The following is a 24931-nucleotide window of genomic DNA, read 5'->3' as shown; positions in this document are numbered from 1 at the left end:
GTGCTTCATGGTTTCTAAGGTCTTGGCTGATTTATTTTGATTTTCCCATAATGTCAAGCAAAGAGCACTGAGTTTGAAGGTAGGCCTTGAAATACATCCACAGGCAAACCTCCGATTGACTCAAATTATGTCAATTAGCCTATCAGACTAAGCCATGACATAATTTTCTGGAATTTTCCAAGCTGTTTAAAGGCACAGTCAATTTAGTGTATGTAAACTTCTGATCTACTGGAATTGTGATACAGTGAATTATAAGTGAAATAATCTGTCTGTAAACAATTGTTGGAAAAATCACTTGTGTCATGCACAAAGTAGATGTCCTAACCGACTTGCCAAAACTGTAGTTTGTTAACAAGACATTTGTGGAGTGGTTGAAAAACGAGTGTATGTAAACTTCCGACTTCAACTGTATGCAAGAGGTTAATAAAATGAGTGTCAATTCACATCTACCTGTTTTTTTCTCATAATAATGGTATGTACTTCCTTAAGTGGTTAACGAGATCATCTGAAATGGCTGTAGGCAAAAGGATCAGCACTGCAGCAGTGACACGATGCAGTGACTGTCAGACTCCTGACAGTTGGCCTGCTTTGGAGTAGCAGCCTATTCCCAGAAAGGGTTATAGCACCACAAGGTGGCCACATTGTGCTGTTGCTGCTTCTTTTCACGAGGGAAGTATTTTGGGCAATTTTTTTGTAAAGGGGCGAGAGAAAAATATTTCTCTCTGTGCTAATACAGCAGTAGTACAGGCCCAGTGCACTACTCTTGTGAAAAGAAAAAAAATCCAGTGCTGCAGACCGCTATATTGTTCCACTAATACAGAAATTGTAAAGGCCCAGTGCACTATTTTTGTCAAATAAAAATATATACAGTACCAGTCAAAAGTTTGGACACACCTACTCATTCCAAGCTTTTTCTTTATTTTCACTATTTTCTACATTGTATAATAATAGGGAAGGCAGCAAAACTATATGGAATCATGTAGTAACCAAGAAAGTGTTAAACAAATCTAAATATATTATATATATGAGATTCTTTAAAGTAGCCACTCTTTGTCTTGATTACTGCTTGATTGAGTAAAGCTTTGCATACTCTTGGCATTCTCTCAACAAGCTATATATATATATATATACACACATACAATATTGAACAATCATATCCTATTTTCATACGTTCTTTGAGTGGGGCAGAAGCGATTGATGCATGCACCTGGCACCAGTCAGTTTAACTTTCTTTTCTCACCTAGCATACAGTGATGGATCAGATGTCACGTGTTGCTGCTTTTGACTTTGACACACAGACACTGAACAAACACAGGGTTAGTTTACCATTCTGCTTGAGATTTTGGCACGTGGGCTTGTCACAAGGGGAAAGAGGAACTGTTTGTAAATTCTTGCACTAACCAGACTTCACATGAGTCTGTCAGATGAAGGATGTACTTTTTCAGTCTGAACACCGTAGAATATGGAAATTTGTTTTATTTTCATTCTTCAATCACAAACATTTTAATAATACATACACTACCGGTCAAACGTTTTAGTACACCTACTCATTCAAGGTTTTGTCTTTATTTTTACTATTTTCCGCACATTGGCTAACCTGGCTATCTGCATTGTGTCCCGTCACCCACCACCCGTCAACCCTTCCTTTACGCTACTGCTGCTCTCTGTTCATCATATATGCAGTCATTTTAACCATATCTACATGTACATACTACCTCAATCAGCCCGACTAACCGGTGTCTGTACGTAGCCTCGCTACTTTTATAGCCTCGCTACTGTATATACCCTCGCTACTGTTATTTTTCACTGTCTTTTTACTGTTTTTATTTCTTTACTTACCTATTGTTCAACTAATACCTTTTTTGCACTATTGATTAGAGCCTGTAAGTAAGCATTTCACTGTTGTATTCGGCGCACGTGAAAAATAAACTTTGATTTGATTTCTACATTGTAGAATAATGGTGAAAAACTATGAAATAACACATCTGGAATCATGTAGTAAACAAATAAGTATTAAAAAAATCAAAATATATTTTATATTTGAGATTCTTCAAATAGCCACCCTTTGTCTTGATGACAGCTTTGCGCACTCTAGGCATTCTCTCAACCAGTTTCATGAGGTAATCACCTGGAATGCATTTAAATTAACAGAAATACCTTATTTACATAAGTATTCAGACCTTTTGCTATGAGACCCAACTCGAATTTGAGCTCAGGTGCATCCTGTTTCTATTGATCATCCTTGAGATGTTTGTACAACTTGGAGTCCACCTGTGGTAAATTCAATTGATTGGACATGATTTGGAAAGGCACACACCTGTCTATATACAGTTGACAGTGCATGTCAGAACAAAAACCAAGCCATGAGGTCGAAATAATTGTCCGTAGAGGTCTGAGACAGGATTGTGTCAAGGCACAGATCTGGGGAAGGCTACCAAAGGATCTCTGCAGCATTGAAGGTCACCAAGAACACAGTGTCATCCATCATTCTTAAATGGAAGAAGTTTGGAACCATCAAGACTCTTTCAAGAGCTCGCAGCCTGGCCACTTTGAAAGAGCATTAGAGTTCCTCTGTGGAGTTGGGAGAAACTTCCAGAAGGACAACCATATCTGCAGCACTCCACCAATCAGGCCTTTACGGTAGATTGGCCAGACAGAAGCCACTCCTCAGTAAAAGGCAAATGACAGCCCGCTTGGAGTGTTCCAAAGATTCTCTGGTCTGCTGAAACCAAGATTGAACTTTCTGGCCTGAATGCCAAGCGTCATGTCTGGAGGTAACCTGGCACCATCTCTGCGGTGTAGCATGGTGGTGGCAGCATCATGCGTTGGGGATGTTTTCAGCTGCAGGGACTGGAAGACTAGTCAGGATCGAAGCGAAGATGAACAGAGCAAAGTACATAGAGCATGAAGACATTCTCCAGAGCGCTTTGGACTCTCAAGCTCAGTCGGGTTGGATGGGGAGCGTTGCTGCACAGCTATTTTCAGGTCTCTCCAGAGATGTTCGATCGGGTTCAAGTCTGGGCCCTTGCTGCGCCACTCAAAGACATTCAGAGACTTGTCCCAAAGCCACTCCTGTGCTGTCTTGGCTGTGAGCTTAGGGTTGTTCTCCTGCTGGAAGGTGAACCTTTGCTCCAGTCTGAGGGATCTGCAGAGAAGAATGGGAGAAACTCCCCAAATACAGATTTGCCAAGCATGTAGAGTCATACCCAAGAGGACTCAATGTTATAATCGCTGCCAAATGTGCTTCAACAAAGTACTGATTAACTTGTTGAGTGTAGGGGGCAGTATTTTTGTTTTTGGCAACAAAACAACAAAAAAACGTACCCATTTGAAGTGGCCTATTTCTCAGGCCCAGAAACTAGAATATACATATAATTGTCAGATTAGGATAGAAAACACTCTATAGTTTCCTAAATTGTCAAAATATTGTCTGTGAGTATAACAGAACTGATATTGCAGGCGAAAACCTGAGGAAAATCCAACAAGGAAGTGCTGTTTTTCCTGAAAGCTCTCTGTTCCATTGGATGCCTTGCCTCCATTTAAAGGGATTTCAACCAAATTCCTTTTACTATGGGTTCGTCAAGGTGCAAACAGTCTTTAGACATAGTTTCAAGGCTTTTATTTTGAAAAATGAGCGAGAAAGAACCCATCACATCAGTGGATGGCTGGGTGCCAGCAGAGTTTTTCATGCGCAACAGCCATATTCTCTCTCTCTCCTATGGAAGAAGCTACATTCCGGTTGACATATTATCGATTATATATTGTAAAAACAACCTGAGGATTGATTATAAAAAACGTTTGACATGTTTGTACGACCATTACGGATACTATTTGGAATTTTCGTCTGCGATGTCGTGACCACTCGAGCCTGTGGATTTCTGAACATAACGCGCCAAACAAATGGAGGTATTTTGGATATAAAAATAATCTTTATGGAACAAAAGGAACATTTATTGTGTAACTGGGAGTCTCGTGAGTGCAAACATCCGAAGATCATCAAATGTATTGCTTTTCTGACTTTCGTGACCAATCTACTTGGCTGCTAGCTGTTTGTAATATTTTGTCTACTGAGAGAGATGTTCTTACATAAACGCTTGGTATGCTTTTGCCGAAAAGCTTTATTGAAATCTGACAGTCCAGGTGGATTAACAACAAGCTAAGCTGTGTTCTGCTATATTGCACTTGTGATTTCATGAAAAATAAATATTCCTAGTAATTTAATTTGAATTTGGCGCGATGCAATTCAGCGGATGTTGATGAAAATGATCCCGCTAACGGGATGGGTGCGTCAAGAAGTTTTAAAGGGTCTGAATACTTATGTAAATGTAATTTAAAAAAATGATATATATATATATATAAACTGACAAACATTTATAAAAACCTGTTTTTGTTTTGTCATTATGGGGTATTTTCTGTAGATTTGAGGGACAAAAAAACATTTAATCAAGTTCAGAATAAGTCTGTAAAATAACAAAATGTGGAAAAAGTCAAGGGGTCTGAGTATTTTCTGAAGGCAATGTAGCTACTATAACTAATGTGTTAGTAAACCCGCTATAATCAGTGTACAATCAGCAGCAAGCAGTTTAGCAGTATTGCCCCAGTGGCAATAAATTAATAAAACCAAAAGCATACCTTGACTTGGAAGAGTTCCAGTGTTGGACAGCCATAGCCAGCTAGGTAACATAGCATCCCTTTATATTTGAGCTGGGTGTTTGAGTAGGCTAAACTACCTAGCAGCATTCCCTAGTTAAGTATGTTTTATTGAGTGAAAAACCATACAAAATCTCTGTCTCTTGATTCTCCTTCCTTTTTAAATAAATTCATTTGTTAAACTATTGTATTTTCTCTCTTCGAGACAACTATCCATCCTGCGATGCCTTTCTAAAATCTTCGAAAGCCAAGTTAATAAACAGATCACCAACCAGTTCGAATCCCACTGTACCCTCTCCACTATGCAATCTGGTTTTCGCGCTGGTCATGAGTGCACCTCAGCCATGCTCAAGGTCCTAAACGGTATCATAACCGCCATCGATAAAAGACAGTACTGTGCAGATGTCTTCATCGATCTGGCCAAGGCTTTCAACTCTGTCAATCACCGCATTCTTATCGGCAGACTCAATAGCCTTCTTCTCAAATGACTGCCTCGTCTGGTTCACCAACTACTTTTCAGATGGAGTTCAATGTGTGAAATTGGAGGGCCTGTTGTCCGGACCTCTGGCAGTCTCTATGGGGGTGCCACAGGGTTCAATTGTTTGACCGACTCTTTTCTCTGTACATATCAATGATGTCGCTCTTGCTGCTGGTGATTCTCTGATCCACCTCTACGCAGATGACACCATTCTGTATATTTCTGGCCCTTCTTTGGACACTGTGTTAACAAATCTCCAGAAGAGTTTCATTGCCATATAACTGTCCTTCCGTGGCCTCCAACTGCTTTTAAATGCAAGTAAAACTAAATGCATGCTCTTCAACCGATCACTGCCCGCACCTGCCCGCCTGTCTAGCATCACTTCTCTGGATGGTTCTGACTTAGAATATGTGGACAACTACAAATACCTAGTTGTCTTGTTAGACTGTAAACTCTCCTTCCAGACTCATATTAAGCATCTCCAATCCAAAATTAAATCTAGAATCATCTTCCTATTTCGCAACAAAGCATCCTTCACTCATGCTGTCAAACACACCCTCGTGAAACTGACTATCCTACCGATTCTTGACTTCGGCGATATCATTTACAAAATAGCCTACAACACTCTACTCAGCAAACTGGATGCAGTCTATCACAGTGCCATCCATTTTGTCACCAAAGCCCCATTTACTACCCACAACTGCGACCTGTATGCTCTCGTTGGCTGGCCCTCGCTTCATATTCGTCGCCAAACCCACTGGCTCCAGGTCATCTATAAGTCTTTGCTAGGTAAAGCCCTGTCTTATCTCAGCTCACTGGTCACCATAGCAGCACCCACCCGTAGCATGCGCTCCAGCAGGTATATTTCATTGGTCACCCCCAAAGCCAATTCCTCCTATGGCCACCTTTCCTTCCAGTTCTCTGCTGCCAATGACTAGAATGAATTGCAAAAATCACTGAAGCTGGAGACTCATATCTCCCTCACTAACTTTAAGCATCAGCTGTCAGAGCAGCTTACAGATCATTGCACCTGTACATAGCCCACTTGTAAATAGGCCATCCAACTACCTCATCCCCATATCGTTATGCATTTCTATTTTGTTTCTTTGCACCACAGTGTCTCTACTTGCACATTCATGTTCTGCACATCTTTCACTCCAGTGTTTAATTGCTGAATTGTAATTACTTCGCCACTACGGCCTATTTATTGCCTTAACTCCCTAATCTTACCTTATTTGCACACACTGTATGTAGACTTTTCTATTGTGTTATTGACTGTACGTTTGTTTATTCCATGTGTAACTCTGTGTTGTTGTTTGTGTCGCACTGCTTTGCTTTATCTTGGCCAGGTCGCAGTTGTAAATGAGAACTTGTTCTCAACTGGCCTACCTGGTTAAATAAAGGTGAAATAATAAAATAAAATTACTCGCCACATTTTATGCACTACAGTGCTAGCTATCTGTAGATTAATTCTCTGATCCTTTGATTGGGTGAACATGCTGCAAGTACCCCGATAGGTTGGAGGACGTCCTCCGGAAGTTGTCATAATTACTGTGTAAGTCTATGGAAGGGAGTGAGAACCACACGCCTCCTTGGTTATGTAATGAAGTCAATGTAACCAGAGTATGACAGAAACTAGCTGTCCTCTGTCTACACCATGGTGCTACCCTACAGAGTGCTGTTGAGGCTGCTGTAGACCTTCATTGCAAAACGGTGTGTTTAAATAAATTATTTGGTGACGTGAATATATTTTGTTTAGTTTTATGTGAAAAGTTTAGCTTTAATGCTTTACTATTTTTATGAAAATCACTGACGATGGTCCTCCTCTTGCTTCTCTGAGGAACCTCCACTGCTACAAGCGCGTACTGATGACACAAGTAAACAAGTTTACGGCCGAGGTGGTAAGAGGCAGATAACTTTTAATACTGTAAACCTTTTTAAATGTACGATATAAAGATTACTTTTGTGGAAAATTTGGAGCATCCGCAGGTCAGGTGTACAGCAGGCTAGATAAACCCAGTACCACACTTACAGGCTGTGTGCTACCCTCTGTTTATTGTTTGAAAATAAGTAACGTGAATACCCCATGTCTGTGATTCATTTTAGGTGAAATAGATGTTGCAGTCATCTACCCCGACCCAGCAGGATACATGGACTATAAAATACCTGTTACATTATCACACACACAATGAGGAACAGCAGGACTAAAGGATCTGTCAGCGACATATCAACGTCCATGTTAGTGTTGTCAGACAGGAGCTGGTGGTTCTACTGCCTCTTCTGTGTATAAAGTCTGCATTAATGACCCTCACTGATTCAAATTAAGTTAAATAATGGTATTAAGAGAATATTAAACAAAGAATATGAACGTTATAGCATGACACGCTTTGAATTCATTACTGCATTTATTTTCTCTTCAAAAATCATTTTGTACAAAGATATTAAAAACAAAAAGTTTATAATAAAGTTGTATCCCAGTGTACCAAAATAAAAAATTGCAAAATTCAACTATTAAGTGTAAACAGAATGTAAACAAGTTGTGTTTAGTGTCAGGGTTTTGGGATCAAATATGAAACATAATTGTACATTAATGAGGTATTGCCTAAACAACATTGGTATATATATATATATATATATATATATATATATATATATATATATATACAGTTGAAGTCGGAAGTTTACGTACATTTAAACTCAGTTTTTCACAATTCCTGACATTTAATCCTAGTAAAGATTCCCGGTTTTAGGTCAGTTAGGATCACCACTTTAGTTTAAGAATGTGAAATGTCAGAATAATAGTAGAGTGACTGATTTATTTCAGCTTTTATTTCTTTCATCACATTCCCAGTGGGTCAGAAGTTTACATACACTCAATCAGTACTTGGTAGCATTGCCTTTAAATTGTTGAACTTGGGTCAAACGTTTCAGGTAGCCTTCCACAAGCTTCCCACAATAAGTTGGGTGAATGTTGGCCCATTCCTCCTGACAGAGCTGGTGTAACTGAGTCAGGTTTGTAGGCCTCCTTGCTCGCACATGCTTTTTCAGTTCTGTCCACAATATTTCTATGGGATTGAGGTCAGGGCTTTGTGATGGCGACTCCAATACCTTGATTTTGTTGTTCGTAAGCCATTTTGCCACAACTTTGGAAGTATGCTTGGGGTCATTGTCCATTTGGAAGACCCATTTTTGACCAAACTTTAACTTCCTGACTGATGTCTTGAGATGTTGCATCAATATATCCACATCATTTTCCTTCCTTCAATGCCATCAAGTTTGTGAAGTGCACCAGTCCCTCCTGCAGCAAAGCACCCACAACATGCTGCTGCCACCCCCGTGCTTCACGGTTGGGATGGTGTTATTCGGCTTGCAAGTCTCCCCCTTTTTCCTCCAAACATTACGAATGTCATTATGACCAAACAGTTCTATTTGTTTCATCAGACCAGAGGACATTTCTCCAAAAAGTACGATCTTTGTCCTCATGTGCAGTTGCAAACTGTAGTCTGGCTTTTTTTATGGCAGGTTTTGGAGCAGTTGCTTCTTCCTTGCTGATCGGCCTTTAAGATTATGTCGATATGCGACTTGTTTTACTATGGATAGAGATACTTTTAGCCTTTTAATCTTCACAAGGTCCTTCGCTGTTGTTCTGGGATTGATTTGCACTTTTTGCACAAAAATACGTTAATCTCTAGGAGACAGAACGCGTCTCCTTCCTGAGCGGTATGATGGCTGCCTGGTCCGATGGTGTTTATGCTTGCGTACTATTGTTTGTACAGATGAACGTGGTACCTTCAGGTGTTTGGAAATTGCTCCCAAGGATGAACCAGACTTGTGGGGTTCTACAATTATTTTTTCTGAGGTCTTGGCTGATTTCTTTTGATTTTCCCATGATGTCAAGCAAAGGGGCACTGAGTTTGAAGGTAGGCCTTGAAATACATCCACAGGTACACCTCCAATTGACTTAAATGAAGTCAATTAGCCTATCAGAAGCTTCTAAAGCCATGACATCATTTTCTGGATTTTTATTTGCCGTTTAAAGGCACAGTCAATTTAGTGTATGTAAACTTCTTAACCACTGGAATTGTGATACAGTGATTTCTTTAATCCGAACCGACTTGCCAAAACTATAGTTTGTTTACACAAAATTTGTGGAGTGGTTGAAAAACAAGTTTTAATGACTCTAACCTAAGTGTATGTAAACTTCCCGACTTCAACTGAAATATATATATATATTATATATGTATAGTACAAGTTTGGACACACATACTCATTCAAGGGTTTTTCTTTGTATTTACTATTTTCTACATTGTAGAATAATAGTGAAGACATCAAAACTATGAAATAACTGATACGGAATCATGTAGTAACCAAAAAATTGTTCAACAAATCAAAATATATTTTAGATATGAGAATCTTCAAAATAGCCACACTTTGCCTTGATGACAGCTTTGCACACGCTTGGCATTCTCTCAACCAGCTTCACCTGGAATGATTTTCCAATAGTCTTGAAGGAATGTTTGACTGGCTCTGTAACTGAAAACAAAGTTATTTAAAAAATATATTGAATCCTTTTACCACATTCACCTTTTTAACATTCTTTGGCAAAAACATACAGCAGTGTTTAGAGTAATAGTCAAGTGTTTCCCTCTTAGACAGTGAATATACATCCATCTTCTCAAGTCCTCCTCTCCAGCTGGGGTCATCGGCAGGCCAGTGCCTGGGCCTCGCTGAGGAGATAGAAGGCAAAGGAATAACCAGGGAGTCTGAAATGTTCTCCTGCAGCAAGAGGAGTTCCCTGGAGTGATGGAAGAGTTCGGTCATCCACCATCTTCAACACCTCTCCGTTGAGTTTCACAGACCTGGAGATCACAGCACACAGATAGATCCTTTATAGTTTTTTAGCACGGTATTGTTTACACTGACAATGTTACAAGGCAAGACAAAAGCAGAAACAGGTAACACTTCGTTGTACAGGGTTCCCGAGTTGCGCAGTGGTCTAAGGCACTGCATTTCAGTGCAAGAGGCATTGCTAAAGTCCCTGGTTTGATTCCAGACTGTATCACATCCGGCCATGATTGGCAGTCCCATAGGGCGGCACATAATTGGCCCAGCATTGTCCGGGTTTGGCCGGGGTGGGCCGTCATTGTAAATAATAATTTGTTTTTAACTGACTTGCCTAATTAAATAAAGGTTCAATAAAAATAAAAATTACAATAATAATAATAAAAAGACAGCAAAAAGGTTCAAGCAACAAACTTAAGGTTAGTGGCCTCATTGATGGGAATAAAGATGAATGGTAGCCTACTTCGAGTAGAGTCCCTCCTCGCCAGGCTACAGTGCTGTTAGAGACCATGGCAGGCACAGCGATCCTCGCAGGGCTCTTACTCAGGTTCAGAGCAAACAATGTGACTGCTCCAATTTTGTAGCTTGTACTGGAGAAGAGAGGAAGAGAAAATTGAGGGACAGGCAGGATGGTTGTCTCACAAACACAAGTTGTTGTCTCACATCTTAAAGCTGGAATGCATAATTGGTGAAACTCCCACGTCCGTTTGAGACACTACAACAAGGAAGTTACTGCAAACAGCGAACACTTTCTGTCACATTGCATGCGTTATAGAACAGCAGAATGTGCTGGAATTTTTTTAAACATGCTGCCTGAGGTTCTTCACCTGTTTCGTCTAATGCGGATTCCATCTTTAATACAGCTAGATTGTGAAATACCTTTTCTTGTTAGTGCAGTGTAGGTAGACCCGTACTCTTTTAGTCTTTCCCAAAATGGAAAAGGCTTCTATACTCAGCACCTCTGGTCCAACAAGCCTCTTGTACAGAACTGATAGCCAGTAATCCTGCCAAAGTGATACAAATATAAACCAGATAATTTACTATATATAGAAACATTTAATATTTCTAGAATAGACCATTTTTTTGCAATTTAAAAAATACTTAATTGGATCACTGGCGTTTTTTCAGGAATTCAAAAGACATGAGGAGAATAAACAAGAATTTCTCTTACAGGAAGTGGATCGAGGTTATCATCTACCAGATGGTAAGTCCCAGATCCAATCAAAACCTGCCTGGTTACAACATCTAAACCAAGCTTTGCACCAAGGCCCAGTTTATCCAGCCACCTGTAATCATTAAAGAGTTATTTTACACCACAAATACAGTACTGCAGGGGTAGGCCACCCTGGTCCTGGAGTGCCGCAGGCACTTCATGTTTTTGATTTAACCAACCAGGAGGACCAGGTGTGTTGAATTTAGAAAATCACTGAACTGATCGATTAGCTCAGTTGGTCAGGTGTGGTGCCTAGTTGAAACAAAATCCTGCAGTACCTGCAGCATTCCAGGAACAGGGTTGCCTACCCCTGCAGTACTGTTTCAAGACACTATAACATTTTTTGGGACAATAATGAGATTCAGCCACATATCATCTGATCTAGAAACAATCAACCGTATTCATGCTCAATGAGAATTACATTAGATGTAATCCCTTGTAAGAAAATACTTCCCTCACACTGGATTAAGTCAATGTTGGATACATCATGGGACATGCATTTTTGTGGCAAGACTACTATTGTAAGTCTTCCTGGAACAGGGCATGGTTGAAAGATTGATCATGAGATGTAGGCTGACAGGTGACCTGTAAATTCAATGAAATCCACATTCCCAAATAGCAGAGATTCCCTTCCATGAGAGTAGACTAAAAACATAATTGACTCAACTGCTGCTAGTGCACTGAGCGTGCAAAGCTAGGCTGTCTGTAGTCTCTCTTCCCACAGTGGAGCGCCATGAGTCTGGCCAGCATGAGTAGGCTGCCTGTTACAACATCCAGACTAAGTCAGACTAAAATTATCACTCCGGCTCACGTGGTATCAGGCTATGATTCTGAATGGGTCTATCTTTCTGTCCTCACAGACACTCACATGAATCCAGCGACAAATGTGTCAGACAGACCCTTAGCCCCGCCTCCATAGGCAGAACTAGTCTCTCCAAGCCACACCTTCTTCCCAGGGGATGCCAGATCAACGTTCTGAGGATACAAGACACCGGACAACCAGTTAATTGCCTTTACTGAAATATAAAACATACACATTTTTATTTCCTGTGAAATTGCTGTGCACTGGCACTCATCTATAAAATGAAAAATATCTTATATACTATGATTAGACACGTACTTCCACATCTTTTCATTACCTCCATGACTTCATGTGTTTTCAGGGCTAAAGTGTTTAGCACCTCGGGGTCTAGGAAATCTTTTAAAGATGTGTGTCTTCCGTTGACATAGTAACTAATAAAAATACAGAGTAGTCGATTAAAGATCAGTTCTTCAAATTTGGGGCAGCAGGGTAACCTAGTGGTTAGAGCGTTGGACTAGTAACCGGAAGGTTGCAAGTTCAAACCCCCGAGCTGACAAGGTACAAAACTGTCGTTCTGCCCCTGAACAGGCAGTTAACCCACTGTTCCTAGGCCGTCATTGAAAATAAGAATTTGTTCTTAACTGACTTGCCTAGTTAAATAAAAAAATAAAAGTGACATGACAGAAACATACAGTACCAGTCCAAAATTTGGACACACCTACACATTCAAGGGTTTTTCTTTATTTTTTATACATTGTAGAATAATAGTGAAGACATCAAAACTATTAAATAGCAACCAAAAAAAAAGTGTAAAACCAATCAAAATGTATTTTATATTTGAGATTCTTCATAGCAGCCAACCTTTGCCTTGACAGCTTTGCACACTCTTGGTATTCTCTCAACCAGCTTTATGAGGTAGTCACCTGGAATGCATTTCAATGAACGTGTGCCTTGTTAAGATTTACTTTGTGGAATTCCTTTCCTTCTTAATGCGTTTGTACCGATCTTTTGTGTTGTGACAAGGTAGGGGTGGTATACCGAAGATAGCCCTATTTGGTAAAAGACCAAGTCCATATTATGGCAAGAACAGCTCAAAGGAGCAAAGAGAAATGACAATCAAATCAAATGTTATTTGTCACATACACATGGTTAGCAGATGTTAATGCGAGTGTAGCGAAATGCTTGAGCTTCTAGTTCCGACCATGCTGTAATATCAAACAAGTAATCTAACCTAACAATTTCACAACAACTACCTTATACACACAAGTGTAAAGGAATGAATAAGAATATATACACAAAAATATATGAATGAGCGATGGCCGAACGGCATAGGCAAGATGCAGTAGATGGTATAGAGTACAGTATATACATATGAGATGAGTAATGAAGGGTAAACATTATGTAAAGTGGCATTGTTTAAAGTGGCTAGTGATACATTTATTACATCCATTTTTCATTATTAAAGTGGCTCAAGACGAGTCAGTATGTTAGCAGCATCCACTCAATGTTAGTGATGGCTGTTTAACAGTCTGATGGCCTTGAGATAGAAGCTGTTTTTCAGTCTCTCAGTCCCCGCTTTGATGCACCTGTATTGACCTCGCCTTCTGGATGATAGCGGGGTGAACAGGCAGTGGCTCGGGTGGTTGTTGTCCTTGATGATCTTTTTGGCCTTCCTGTGACATCGGGTTGTGTAGGTGTCCTGGAGGGCAGGTAGACCAAGAAGGAGAGTGAAGAAGTGCTGCATCGGATGACCTGGCCTCCACAATCAACCGACCTCAACCCAATTGAGAAGGTTTGGGATTAGTTAGAGCGCAGAGTGAAGGAAAAGCAGCCAACAAGTGCTCAGCATATGTGGGAACTCCATCAAGACAAAGCTGGTTTAAAGAATGCCAAGAGTGTGCAAAGCTGCCATCAAGGCAAAGGGTGGCTACTTTGAAGAATCTAAAATATAATGATGTCTTCACTACTATTCTACAATGTATAAAATAGTAAAAAATAAAGAAAAACACTTGAATATGAAGGTGTGTTCAGACTTTTGACTGGTGCTGTATATGTATCATTAAAATGTCTGGAATTAAACAATGGAAGACAAAAAAGTAACATATTCTATGGTGTTCCGACTGAAAAGTACATCCCTCATCTGACAGACTCATGTGAAGTCTGGTTAGTGCAAGAATTTACAAACAGTTCCTCTTTCCCCTTGTGACAACCCCACATGCCCAACCTTACAAGCACACGAATAAACTAACCCTGTGTTTGTTCAGTGTCTGTGTCAAAGTGAAAAGCAGCAACATGTGACATCTGATCCATCACTGTGTGCCAGGTGAGGACAGACAGTTCAACTTACTGGTGCCAGGTGCATGCGTCAATTGCTTCTGCCCCACTTTCCAAGAACCTATGAAAAGTAAATAGGATATGATTGTTCAATATTTTTTATATACAGCTCTGGAAAAAATTAAGAGACCACTGCAAAAGTATCAGATTCTCTGGTTTTATTATTTATAGGTATGTGTTTGGGTAAAATGAACATTATTTTTTTATTCTATAAACTAGTGACATCATTTCTCCCAAATAAAAATGGTCATTTAGAGCATTGCTGTTATTTTGACCAGTTGCCATTTTCTGCAAATAAATGCTCTAAATGGCAATATTTTTATTTGGAATTTGGGAGAATTGTTGTCAGTAGTTTATAGAATAAAACAAAAAATAATAATTTTACCCAAACAAATACCTATAAATAGTAAAACCAGAGAAACTGATCATTTTGATATATCTGTCACGACTTCTGCTGAAGTCGTTGCCTCTCCTTGTTCGGGCGGTGCTCGGCGTTCGACGTCACCGGTCTTCTAGCCATCATTGATCCTTTTTTCATTTTCCATTGGTTTTGTCTCGTCTTCCCACACACCTGTTTTCTATCCCATTCATTACCTGTTGTGTATTTAACCCTCTGTTTCCCCTCATGTCTTTGTCAGAGATTGTTTTATTGTCAGTGTAGTGTGATTGTTGTATAGGTGAGCGTCGGGTCCTCGTACCCATGTCTGTTTGTTTATGTACGTTTAGTGTTATGAAGCACACTCTGTGGACTTTATTAAAAGTCTCCATTTTACACTCCATTTGACTCTCCTGCGCCTGACTTCCCTGCCACCTATTACACCTGTGCATGACAATATCAGTCAAAATTTTGAACACATCTACTTATTCAAGGGTTTTCTTATTTTTTTAGTAGTTTCTACATTGTAGAATAATAGTGAAGCCATAACTATGAAATAACACATGGAAACATGTAGAAACCAAAAAAGTGTTAAACAAATCAAAATATATTTCTAGCCACCCTTTGCTTTGATGACAGCTTTGCACACTCTTGGCATTATCTCAACCAGATTCCCCTGGAATGCTATTTCAACCATCTTGAAGGAGTCAGCAAATATGCTGAGAACTTGTTGGCTGCTTTTCATTCACTCTGCGGTACAACTCATCCCAAACCATCTCAATTAGGTTGAGGTCGGTTGATTGTGGAGGCTAGGTCATCTGATGCAGCATTCCATCACTCTCCTTCTTGGTCAAATAGCCTTTACAAAGCCTGGAGGTGTGTTGGGTCATTGTCCTGTTGAAAAACAAATGATAGTCCCACTAAGCAGGTGGAATGGCGTATCGCTGCAGAATGATGTGGGAGCCATGCTGGTTAAGTATGCCTTGAATTAGAAATAAATCACAAACAGTGTCACCAGCAAAGCACCATCACACCTCCTCCTCCATGCTTCACGGTGGGAACCACACATGCAGAGATCATCGGTTCACATACTTTGTCACAAAGACACAGCGGTTGGAACCAAAAATATCAAATTTAGACTCATCAGACCAAAGGACAGATTGCCACCGGTCTAATGTGCATTGCTCATGATTCTTGGCCCAAGCAAGTCTTCTTATTGGGGTCCTTTAGTTGTGGTTTCTTTGCAGCAATTTTACATTGCGGCCTGATTCACGCAGTCTCCTCTGAACAGTTGATGTTGAGATCTGTCTGTTACTTGAACTCTGTGAAGCATTTATTTGGGCTGCAATCTGAGGTGCAGTTAACTCTACTGAACTTGTCCTTGCAGCACAGGCACATCGTGCACCACTCCCTAGCATTCTCCTCGCCAATGTCCAGTCTCTTGACAACAAGGTTGATGAAATCCGAGCAAGGGTAGCATTCCAGAGGGACATCAGAGACTGTAATGTTCTTTGCTTCACGGAAACATGGCCCACTGGAGAGACGCTATCGGAGACGGTGCAGCCAGCTGGTATCTCCACGCATCGCGCCGACAGAAATAAACATCTTTCTGGTAAGAAGAGGGGCGGGGGCGTATGCTTTATGGTTAACGTGACGTGGTGTGGCCACAACAACATACAGGAACTCAAGTCCTTCTGTTCACCTGATTTAGAATTCCTCACAATCAAATGTCGACCGCATTGTCTACCAAGGGAATTCTCTTCGATTATAATCACAGCCGTATATATTCCCCCCCAAGCAGACACATCGATGGCTCTGAACGAACTTTATTTGACTCTTTGCAAACTGGAATCCATATATCCGGAGGCTGCATTCATTGTAGCTGGGGATTTTAACAAGGCTAATCTGAAAACAAGACTCCCTAAATTTTATCAGCATATCGATTGCGCAACCAGGGCTGGAAAAACCTTGGATCATTGCTATTCCAACCTCCGCAACGCATATAAGGCCCTGCCCCGCCCTCCTTTCGGAAAAGCTGACCACAACTCCATTTTGTTGATCCCTGCCTACAGACAGAAACTAAAACAAGAAGCTCCTGGGCTTTGTTCCGTATTGCGTCAGACAACAACATTGACAAATACGCTGATTCGGTGAGCGAGTTGATTAGAACGTGCGTTGAAGATGTCATTCCCATAGCAATGATTAAAACATTCCCAAACCAGAAACCGTGGATTGATGTCAGCATTCGCGTGAAACTGAAAGCGCGAACCAGTGCTTTTAATCAGGGCAAGGTGACTGGAAACATGACCGAATACAAACAGTGTAACTATTCCCTCCACAAGGCAATCAAACAAGCTAAGCGTCAGTATAGAGACAAAGTAGAATCTCAATTCAACGGCTCAGACACAAGAGGTATGTGGCAGGGTCTACAGTCAATCACGGATTACAAAAAGAAAACCAGCACCGTCACGGACCAGGATGTCTTGCTCCCAGGCAGACTAAATAACTTTTTTGCCCGCTTTGAGGACAATACAGTGCCACTGACACTGCCCGCAACTAAAACATGCGGACTCTTATTCACTGCAGCCAACGTGCGGACTCTCCTTCACTGCAGCCAACGTGAGGAAAACATTTAAACGTGTCAACCCTCGCAAGGCTGCAGGCCCAGACGGCATCCCCAGCCGCGCCCTCAGAGCATGCGCAGACCAGTGTGTTTACGGACATATTCAATCAATCCCTATCCCAGTCTGTTGTTCCCACATGCTTCAAGAGGGCCACCATTGTTCCTGTTCCCAAGAAAGCTAAGGTAACTGAGCTAAACGACTACTGCCCCGTAGCACTCACTTCCGTCATCATGAATTGCTTTGAGAGACTAGTCAAGGACCATATCACCTCCACCCTACCTGACACCCTAGACCCACTCCAATTTGCCTACCGCCCAAATAGGTCCACAGACAATGCAATCTCAACCACACTGCACATTGCCCTAACCCATCTGGACAAGAGGAATACCTATGTGAGAATGCTGTTCATCGACTACAGCTCGGCATTTAACACCATAGTGCCCTCCAAGCTCGTCATCAAAATCGAGACCCTGTGCAACTGGGTACTGGACTTCCTGACGGGCCGCCCCCAGGTGGTGAGGGTAGGCAACAACATCTCCACCCCGCTGATCCTCAACACTGGAGGTGAGGGCCCTCGGAGTGTGGTGTCAGGAAAATAACCTCACACTCAACGTCAACAAAACTAAAGGAGATGATTGTGGACTTCAGGAAACAGCAGAGGGAACACCCCCCTATCCACATATCGATGGAACAGTAGTGGAGAGGGTAGTAAGTTTTAAGTTCCTCGGCATACACATCACAGACAAACTGAATTGGTCCACCCATTCAGACAGCATCGTGAAGAAGGCGCAACAGCGCCTCTTCAACCTCAGGAGGCTGAAGAAATTTGGCTTGTCACCAAAAGCACTCACAAACTTCTACAGATGCACAATCGAGAGCATCCTGTCGGGCTGTATCACCGCCTGGTACGGCAACTGCTCCGCCCACAACCGTAAGGATCTCCAGAGGGTAGTGAGGTCTGCACAACGCATCACCGGGAGCAAACTACCTGCCCTCCAGGACACCTACATGACCCGATGTCACAGGAAGGCCATAAAGATCATCAAGGACAACAACCACCCGAGCCACTGCCTGTTCACCCCGCTATCATCCAGAAGGCGAGGTCAGTACAGGTGCATCAAAGCTGGGACCGAGAGACTGAAAAACAGCTTCTATCTCAAGGCCATCAGACTGTTAAACAGCCACCACTAACATTGAGTGGCTGCTGCCAACACACTGACTCAACTCCAGCCACTTTAATAATGGGAATTGATGGGAAATTATGTAAAATATATCACTAGCCACTTTAAACAATGCTACCTAATATAATGTTTACATACCCTACATTATTAATCTCATATGTATACGTATATACTGTACTCTATATCATCTACTGCATCCTTATGTAATACATGTATCACTAGCCACTTTAACTATGCCACTTTGTTTACATACTCATGTCATATGTATATACTGCACTCAATACCATCTACTGTATCTTGCCTATGCCGCTCTGTACCATCACTCATTCATATATCTTTATGTACATATTCTTTATCCCCTTACACTTGTGTCTATAAGGTAGTAGTTTTGGAATTGTTAGCTAGATTACTTGTTGGTTATTACTGCATTGTCGGAACTGGAAACACAAGCATTTCGCTACACTCGCACTAACATCTGCTAACCATGTGTATGTGACAAATAAATTTGATTTGATTTGAGGTAACTCTGGGTCTTCCTTTCCTGTGGTGGTCCTTATGAGAGCCAGTTTCATCATAGCGCTTCATGGTATTTGCAACTGCACTTGAAGAAACTTTCAAAGTTCTTGAAATTGTCTGTATTGACTGACCTTCATTTCTTAAAGTAATGATGGACTGTTGATTCTCTTTGCTTATTTGAGCTGTTCTTGCCATAATATGGAGTTGATCTTTTACCAAAAAAGTATATATTCTGTATGCTCAAAACAACTGATTGGTACAAACACAATAAGAAAGAAAGAAATTCCACAAATCAAATTTTAACAAAGGCATTCTAGGAGACTACCTCATGAAACTGGTTGAGAGAATGCCAAGAGTGTGCAAAGCTGTCATAAAGGCAAAGGGTGGCTACTTTGAAGAATCTCAAATATAAAATATATTTGGATTTGTTTAACACTTTTTAGGTTACTACATGATTCTATGTTATTTCATAGTTTTGATGTCTTCAATATTATTCTACAATGTAGAAAAAAGTAAAAATAAAGAAAAAGCTTGGAATGAGTAGGTGTGTTCAAACTTTTGACTGGTACTGTATATATAAATAAATAAATAAAATCCCACATGATTTGTGGTTGTGTGAGAATAATCTCATGACCCAACATTAACCAGCCCTGAGACCACTGGAGAAACAGTGGAGGGTTGATAGTTTGTCCCATACATTGTATAAAAATATATATATATATATATATTTTTTAAAGTAGTTCTCCCAATAGGGAAAAGAGCCTGAAAATGTTTGATTTACTTTGTGCCGTTGAGATGAGAGACTAATGAGTTGTTATAATTAACAGTTTAGGTTTGAACCACAGTCTTGGGTATAGACATGCAGTAGCCAGAGGAAAATGAGAGAAGCAGTAATACAACTCTGACCCTTTTGTATAATACGACTGAGAAAAGACAGAAAACGCCCATAAACTGGACAAACCAGTCTAAATCAAGTGGCCTATTATTCAGGGATTAGTCTCCTACTGCATTGGAAGTGATATTCAGTCATGAATATAGACAGGTATGCACGTCATGTCATAATTCAATTGTAGAATATCCTTTTAATTAATAATAATTCATACTTTCTTTGTCTTAGTCGTTTTCTAGTTAGCAACGACTTTTCATGTTTGGGAAAATATGTTTCTTACTTTGACCAAGGAGACTTCCAATACTATTGCCTTAGCTAAGTACACCAGCACGTCAAATATGACTATATTGGGGCTACCTTATGTATAGGCTACATAAAAGGGACAAACTCTCACCCCTCCAGTAAGTCTCTCCGGTGGTCTCGAGGTTGGCTAATGTCTGGTCCATAGAGTCCAGTGTCATGGTAAAGTTTGGATTCCCGCAGAATCCCCCTGAGTTGAATGAAGTCTTGGCCCAGCTGGTATCCGTTCACCCGGATCCCTGCCTTCTTCTCATAACTGTTGGGCTCTGATATGAATGGAGACAGGTTTTTAGAGGACCAGAATGGACATAACATCAAAAAGTCTGACTTGTCCTTGAGGAGTTGTAATATGTGTTGCCATTGCATTGGTGTGAAGCTGACATAAACTCAGCAAAAAAAGAAACATCCCTTTTTCAGGACCCTGCTTTCAAAGATAATTTGTAAAAATCCAAATAACTTCACAGATCCTCATTGTAAAGGGTTTAAACACTGCTTCCCATGCTTGCTCAATGAACCATAAACAATTTATGAACATGCACCTGCGGAACGGTCATTAAGACACTAACAGCTTACAGACGGTATGCAATTAAGGTCACAGTTATGAAAACTTAGGACACTAAAGAGGCCTTTCTACTGAATCTGAAAAACACAACAACAAAAAATGCCCAGGGTCCCTGTTTATCTGCGTGCCTTAAGCATGCTGCAAAGAGGCATGAGGACTGCAGATGTGGCCAGGGCAATAAATTGTAATGTCCGTACTGTGAGACGCCTTAGACAGCACTACAGGTAGACAGGACGGACAGCTAATCGTCCTCGCAGTGGCAGACCACGTGTAACAACAGCTGCACAGGATCGGTACATCCAAACATCACACCTGCGGGACAGGTACGTGATGGCAACAACTGCCCGAGTTACACCAGGAACGCACAATCCCTCCATCAGTGCTCAGACTGTCCTCAATAGGCTGAGAGAGGCTGGACTCGGGGCTTGTAGGCCTGTTGTAAGGCAGGTCCTCACCAGACATCACTGTCAACAATGTCGCCTATGGGTACAAACCCAGTCGCTGGACCAGACAGGACTGGCAAAAATTGCTCTTCACTGACGAGTCACGGTTTTGTCTCACCAGGGGTGATGGTCGAGAGCAGCACACTCTAGGAGCTCAGATGCAAAAATGTAATTACCAACGTTTCGACAGCCAAACTGTCTTCATCAGGGTATAATCACAAACACTGTGGGATGACTCATTTATGAAGTGTCAAAAGACACAGGTGTCTGTAATCATGGCCACGAGTGGCCTAATATCATTGGTTAATTATCAAATATTAAAATGTCATACAAAGAACAGCATACAAACAACAAATGGATAGCATACGATCATAGATTAATTTTACTACACAAGCTTACAAACAATTACAATGGCAAAGTCACAATAATCACAAGAATGGCTTCAGATCAAAGTCTACGTTGAGACCGAAGGGCGCAAGGGTCTTTAAGTTAAAGATCCAGGCAGCCTCTCGTTTTAACAAATGATCAAGGTTACCCCCTCTCCTAGGGAGGGTGACATGTTCGATGCCAATATAACGCAGAGACGAAATCGAGTGGCCTGCCTCCAAGAAGTGGGCCGCAACTGGATAAGTACAAATATACAAATATTTACACATCAAGTTTGCTGAAAATAAAACACAGTTGATAGTGAGAGGACGTTAATGTTTTTGCTTAGTTTATTTCATTGTTTAGTCAATTCAATCAATGAACCAAACTGCAATTGTTACCATTTCCCAGCTCCCAGGCCATGCTGTACTGTTTGGATTCACAGTACTGTATGAGGGTCCTGGCATTGCTGCTGTCCCAGGAGTTGCCAGTGGTCCTGAGCAGCTCGTTGAGCCCAAAGATGAGGTCTAATCCAGAGCAGTTTGTAAAAGAGTACAGTAGATCCACTGCATACTCTGCCAGGGAAAAAACAAATATTTTAAATTCTTCTTCTTTCAGACTATTTGCTCAAGGGAAAATGAGTGGTTAGCTAAACAAGAGTCTATTGTGAGCTAGACTGATGCTCCCTGCATGACAACCATCGCTCATACAGTACCTGTGAACTTTACACTCCGGTACTTCCTCTGCAAGTCCTCTTTCTGGAGAACTACTTCCTGTAGAGACCATTCCTGCTTCAGCCTCTCCTCCAGTATTGGGGGTAGCTCCAGCCTTTCACAGAGATCATCTGACAGCAGAATAGAAAGCAGGAATCAGAAACCAAGTGGCTCTGAGTCACTCAGAAGCTGACGACCTAAGATTTAACTCAAACGCATGATATTGTTTGAGATCTGCCTGGTCCACTGTGTGCATTCAAGCTGACTGTGTGAATCAACATAATGTTCCTTCTCAGTGTCATTAATGCAAAACAGGAATTGTGCTGCGGAAGTGAGTGACCACAATCAAACCACACACACACACACATCACAAGAGTTGCTGGTGAAATATATAAAACGACTCTCTGTGGTAATATGACTAGTAAGCAGTTGAAATGTGTGACAATGTATGCCATATTTACCTGCGTCAAAAACAGAGTTTTTGTGATACTCATTTGAATGTAAAAATGCAGGGTTGAAGGTCATGAAATCTTGTCTTGTCCCTCCAAATCTTAGAAATGCTGGAGATAAAGCTTGAGCCAATGTCCTCAGTTTTGGAGACCTGGTGGATTTAGTTCAGAATTTATGCAGTTTTGGAAGATTAAGTTGAGCTGGGGTGTATTCATTAGTCAGATTTCAATGCAAAATGTTCTCCATTGAAAAACATTTACTTCAAATGGAAACTTCAAAAGTTTCTCTTGGACACATTCAGCTCGTTCTGTTTGGTGGTTCCTAGAGTAAACTGTTGTGTGTTGCAAAACGTTTTAGAACGGAATCTAATGAATACACCCCCGGGGTGTAATCATTAGTACAAACAGTTGTTTCTCAACTAAAACAAGTTTCTGTTGGAAATTCAGGTAGGTCTCTCCCCATTTCGTTCTGTTTAAAAACGTTTTACATCATTATAGGCGTAATGAATACGCCAGACGTCTCTCTGAACTGTTTGTTTGTTTCTCCAGAGAGAAAATATTTATAGAACCTGACTGAGTCTAATCTAGTGGTAGTCTGCGGGTGTTAAAACAAATAGACTGAAGGCAATCGTTTTATAAAACAAATACATGTAAATTGTGTTAAAAGTAGTAATACTCACATTAAAAGGTACATGAACTTCTCTTCAGCGACGAGACTCGCATCTATGGCCACAGACAAAAAATGTTTGTTCACTCTTTTGAGTACTCGAGAGAGGTCTACATTCAGATATACAGACTCAAAATTCACCTCATCCCTCGCAGACCTGACACTTGCTCCGACATAATATCTATGAGATAGAATAGATATCACAAATGCCAAGATTAATATGCCTGACATGATAAGGCTAGACGGACACAGTTCAAGTATTACATTACCGCAGTGTATTCACTATAAGACAATTGTAACACAAATCTACTGATGCTCTCTATATTCCCTCACTATCCAAATAAATGAATGGCAAATTGTTATCGGTGCACTACACAGACATCACTGCGCCAGTTCCTGTATTCAAAAATTCAAATTTTCAGTGTGACAAAACAAGTAAGTATAATGTAGAGAATCCTTGTACCATCTAAACCTCTGTGAACTATATCTAACAATTTCACAACATATACCCAATATACACAAATCTAAAGGAATGGAATTAAGAATATAGAAATATTTGGACAAACAATGTCAGAGCGGCATAGACTAAGATACAGTAGAAACATATAGAATGCAGTATATCCATATGAGATGAGTAATCGGTGGTTGTTGTCCTGATGATCTTTTTGGCCTTCCTGTGACATCGGGTGCTGTAGGTGTTCTGGAGGGCAGGTAGTTTGCCCCGGTGATGCATTGTGCAGACCGCACCACCCTCTGGAGAGCCTTGCGGTTGTGGGTGGTACAATTGCCATACCAGGTGGTGATACAGCCCGGAAGGATGCTCTCAATTGTGCATCTGTAAAAGTTTGTGAGGGTTTTAACTGGTCAAGCCACATTTCTTCAGCCTCCGGAGGTTGAAGAGGCACTGTTGTTCCTTCTTCACCACACTGTCTGTGTGGGTGGACCATTTCAGTTTGTCAGTGATGTGTTCGCCGATGAACTTAACTTTCCACCTTCTCCACTGCTGTCCCATCGATGTGGATAGGGGGGTGCTCCCTCTGCCGTTTCCTGAAGTCCACGATCATCTCATTTGTTTTGTTGACGTTGAGTGAGAGGTTGTTTTTCTGGCACCACACTTCCAGAGCCCGCACCTCCTCCGTATAGGCTGTCTCGTCGTTGTTGGTAATCAAGCCTACTACTGCTGTGTCGTCTGCAAACTTAATAGAACATATCTACCGCTTCTTAGACTTGCTTTCAATGAGAATGACAGATCTATAACTCACATTTCTATGTGAATTTGGTCAGGTCTCCCAAAAAGTTACATACTGCAGCTTTAACCTCTTTCAGCTAGGGGGCACTATTTTTATGTTTGGAAAAATAACGTTCCCAATGTAAACGGCCTATTTCTGAGGCCCATATGCTAGAATATGCATATAATTGACAGATTAGGATAGAAAACACTCTAAAGTTTCCAAAACTGTCAAAATATTGTCTGTGAGTATAACAGAACTGATATTGCAGGCGAAACCTGCAGAGAAAAAAAATCA

General features: G+C 40.9%; 1 protein-coding gene across 1 annotated transcript; it reads right to left on the bottom strand.

Moving 5' to 3' along the window:
• Nucleotides 1–7543: 7543 nt before the first annotated feature.
• Nucleotides 7544–23581, bottom strand: LOC118375605 (heparanase-like). The gene is given in 13 exon segments (XM_035762181.2): nucleotides 7544–9987; nucleotides 10434–10460; nucleotides 10462–10560; nucleotides 10850–10974; nucleotides 11142–11256; nucleotides 12052–12158; nucleotides 12323–12416; nucleotides 14333–14380; nucleotides 20300–20471; nucleotides 21978–22151; nucleotides 22292–22420; nucleotides 22751–22890; nucleotides 23547–23581. Coding segments are annotated over 13 exon segments (1425 nt in total). The 3' UTR covers nucleotides 7544–9827.
• Nucleotides 23582–24931: the final 1350 nt, after the last annotated feature.

This window comes from Oncorhynchus keta, chromosome 12, assembly GCF_023373465.1.
Source record: "Oncorhynchus keta strain PuntledgeMale-10-30-2019 chromosome 12, Oket_V2, whole genome shotgun sequence".
Classification (NCBI taxonomy): Eukaryota; Metazoa; Chordata; class Actinopteri; order Salmoniformes; family Salmonidae; genus Oncorhynchus; species Oncorhynchus keta.
Note: the sequence above shows the minus strand (reverse complement) of the source record. Positions and strands in the feature narration are given on the sequence as shown.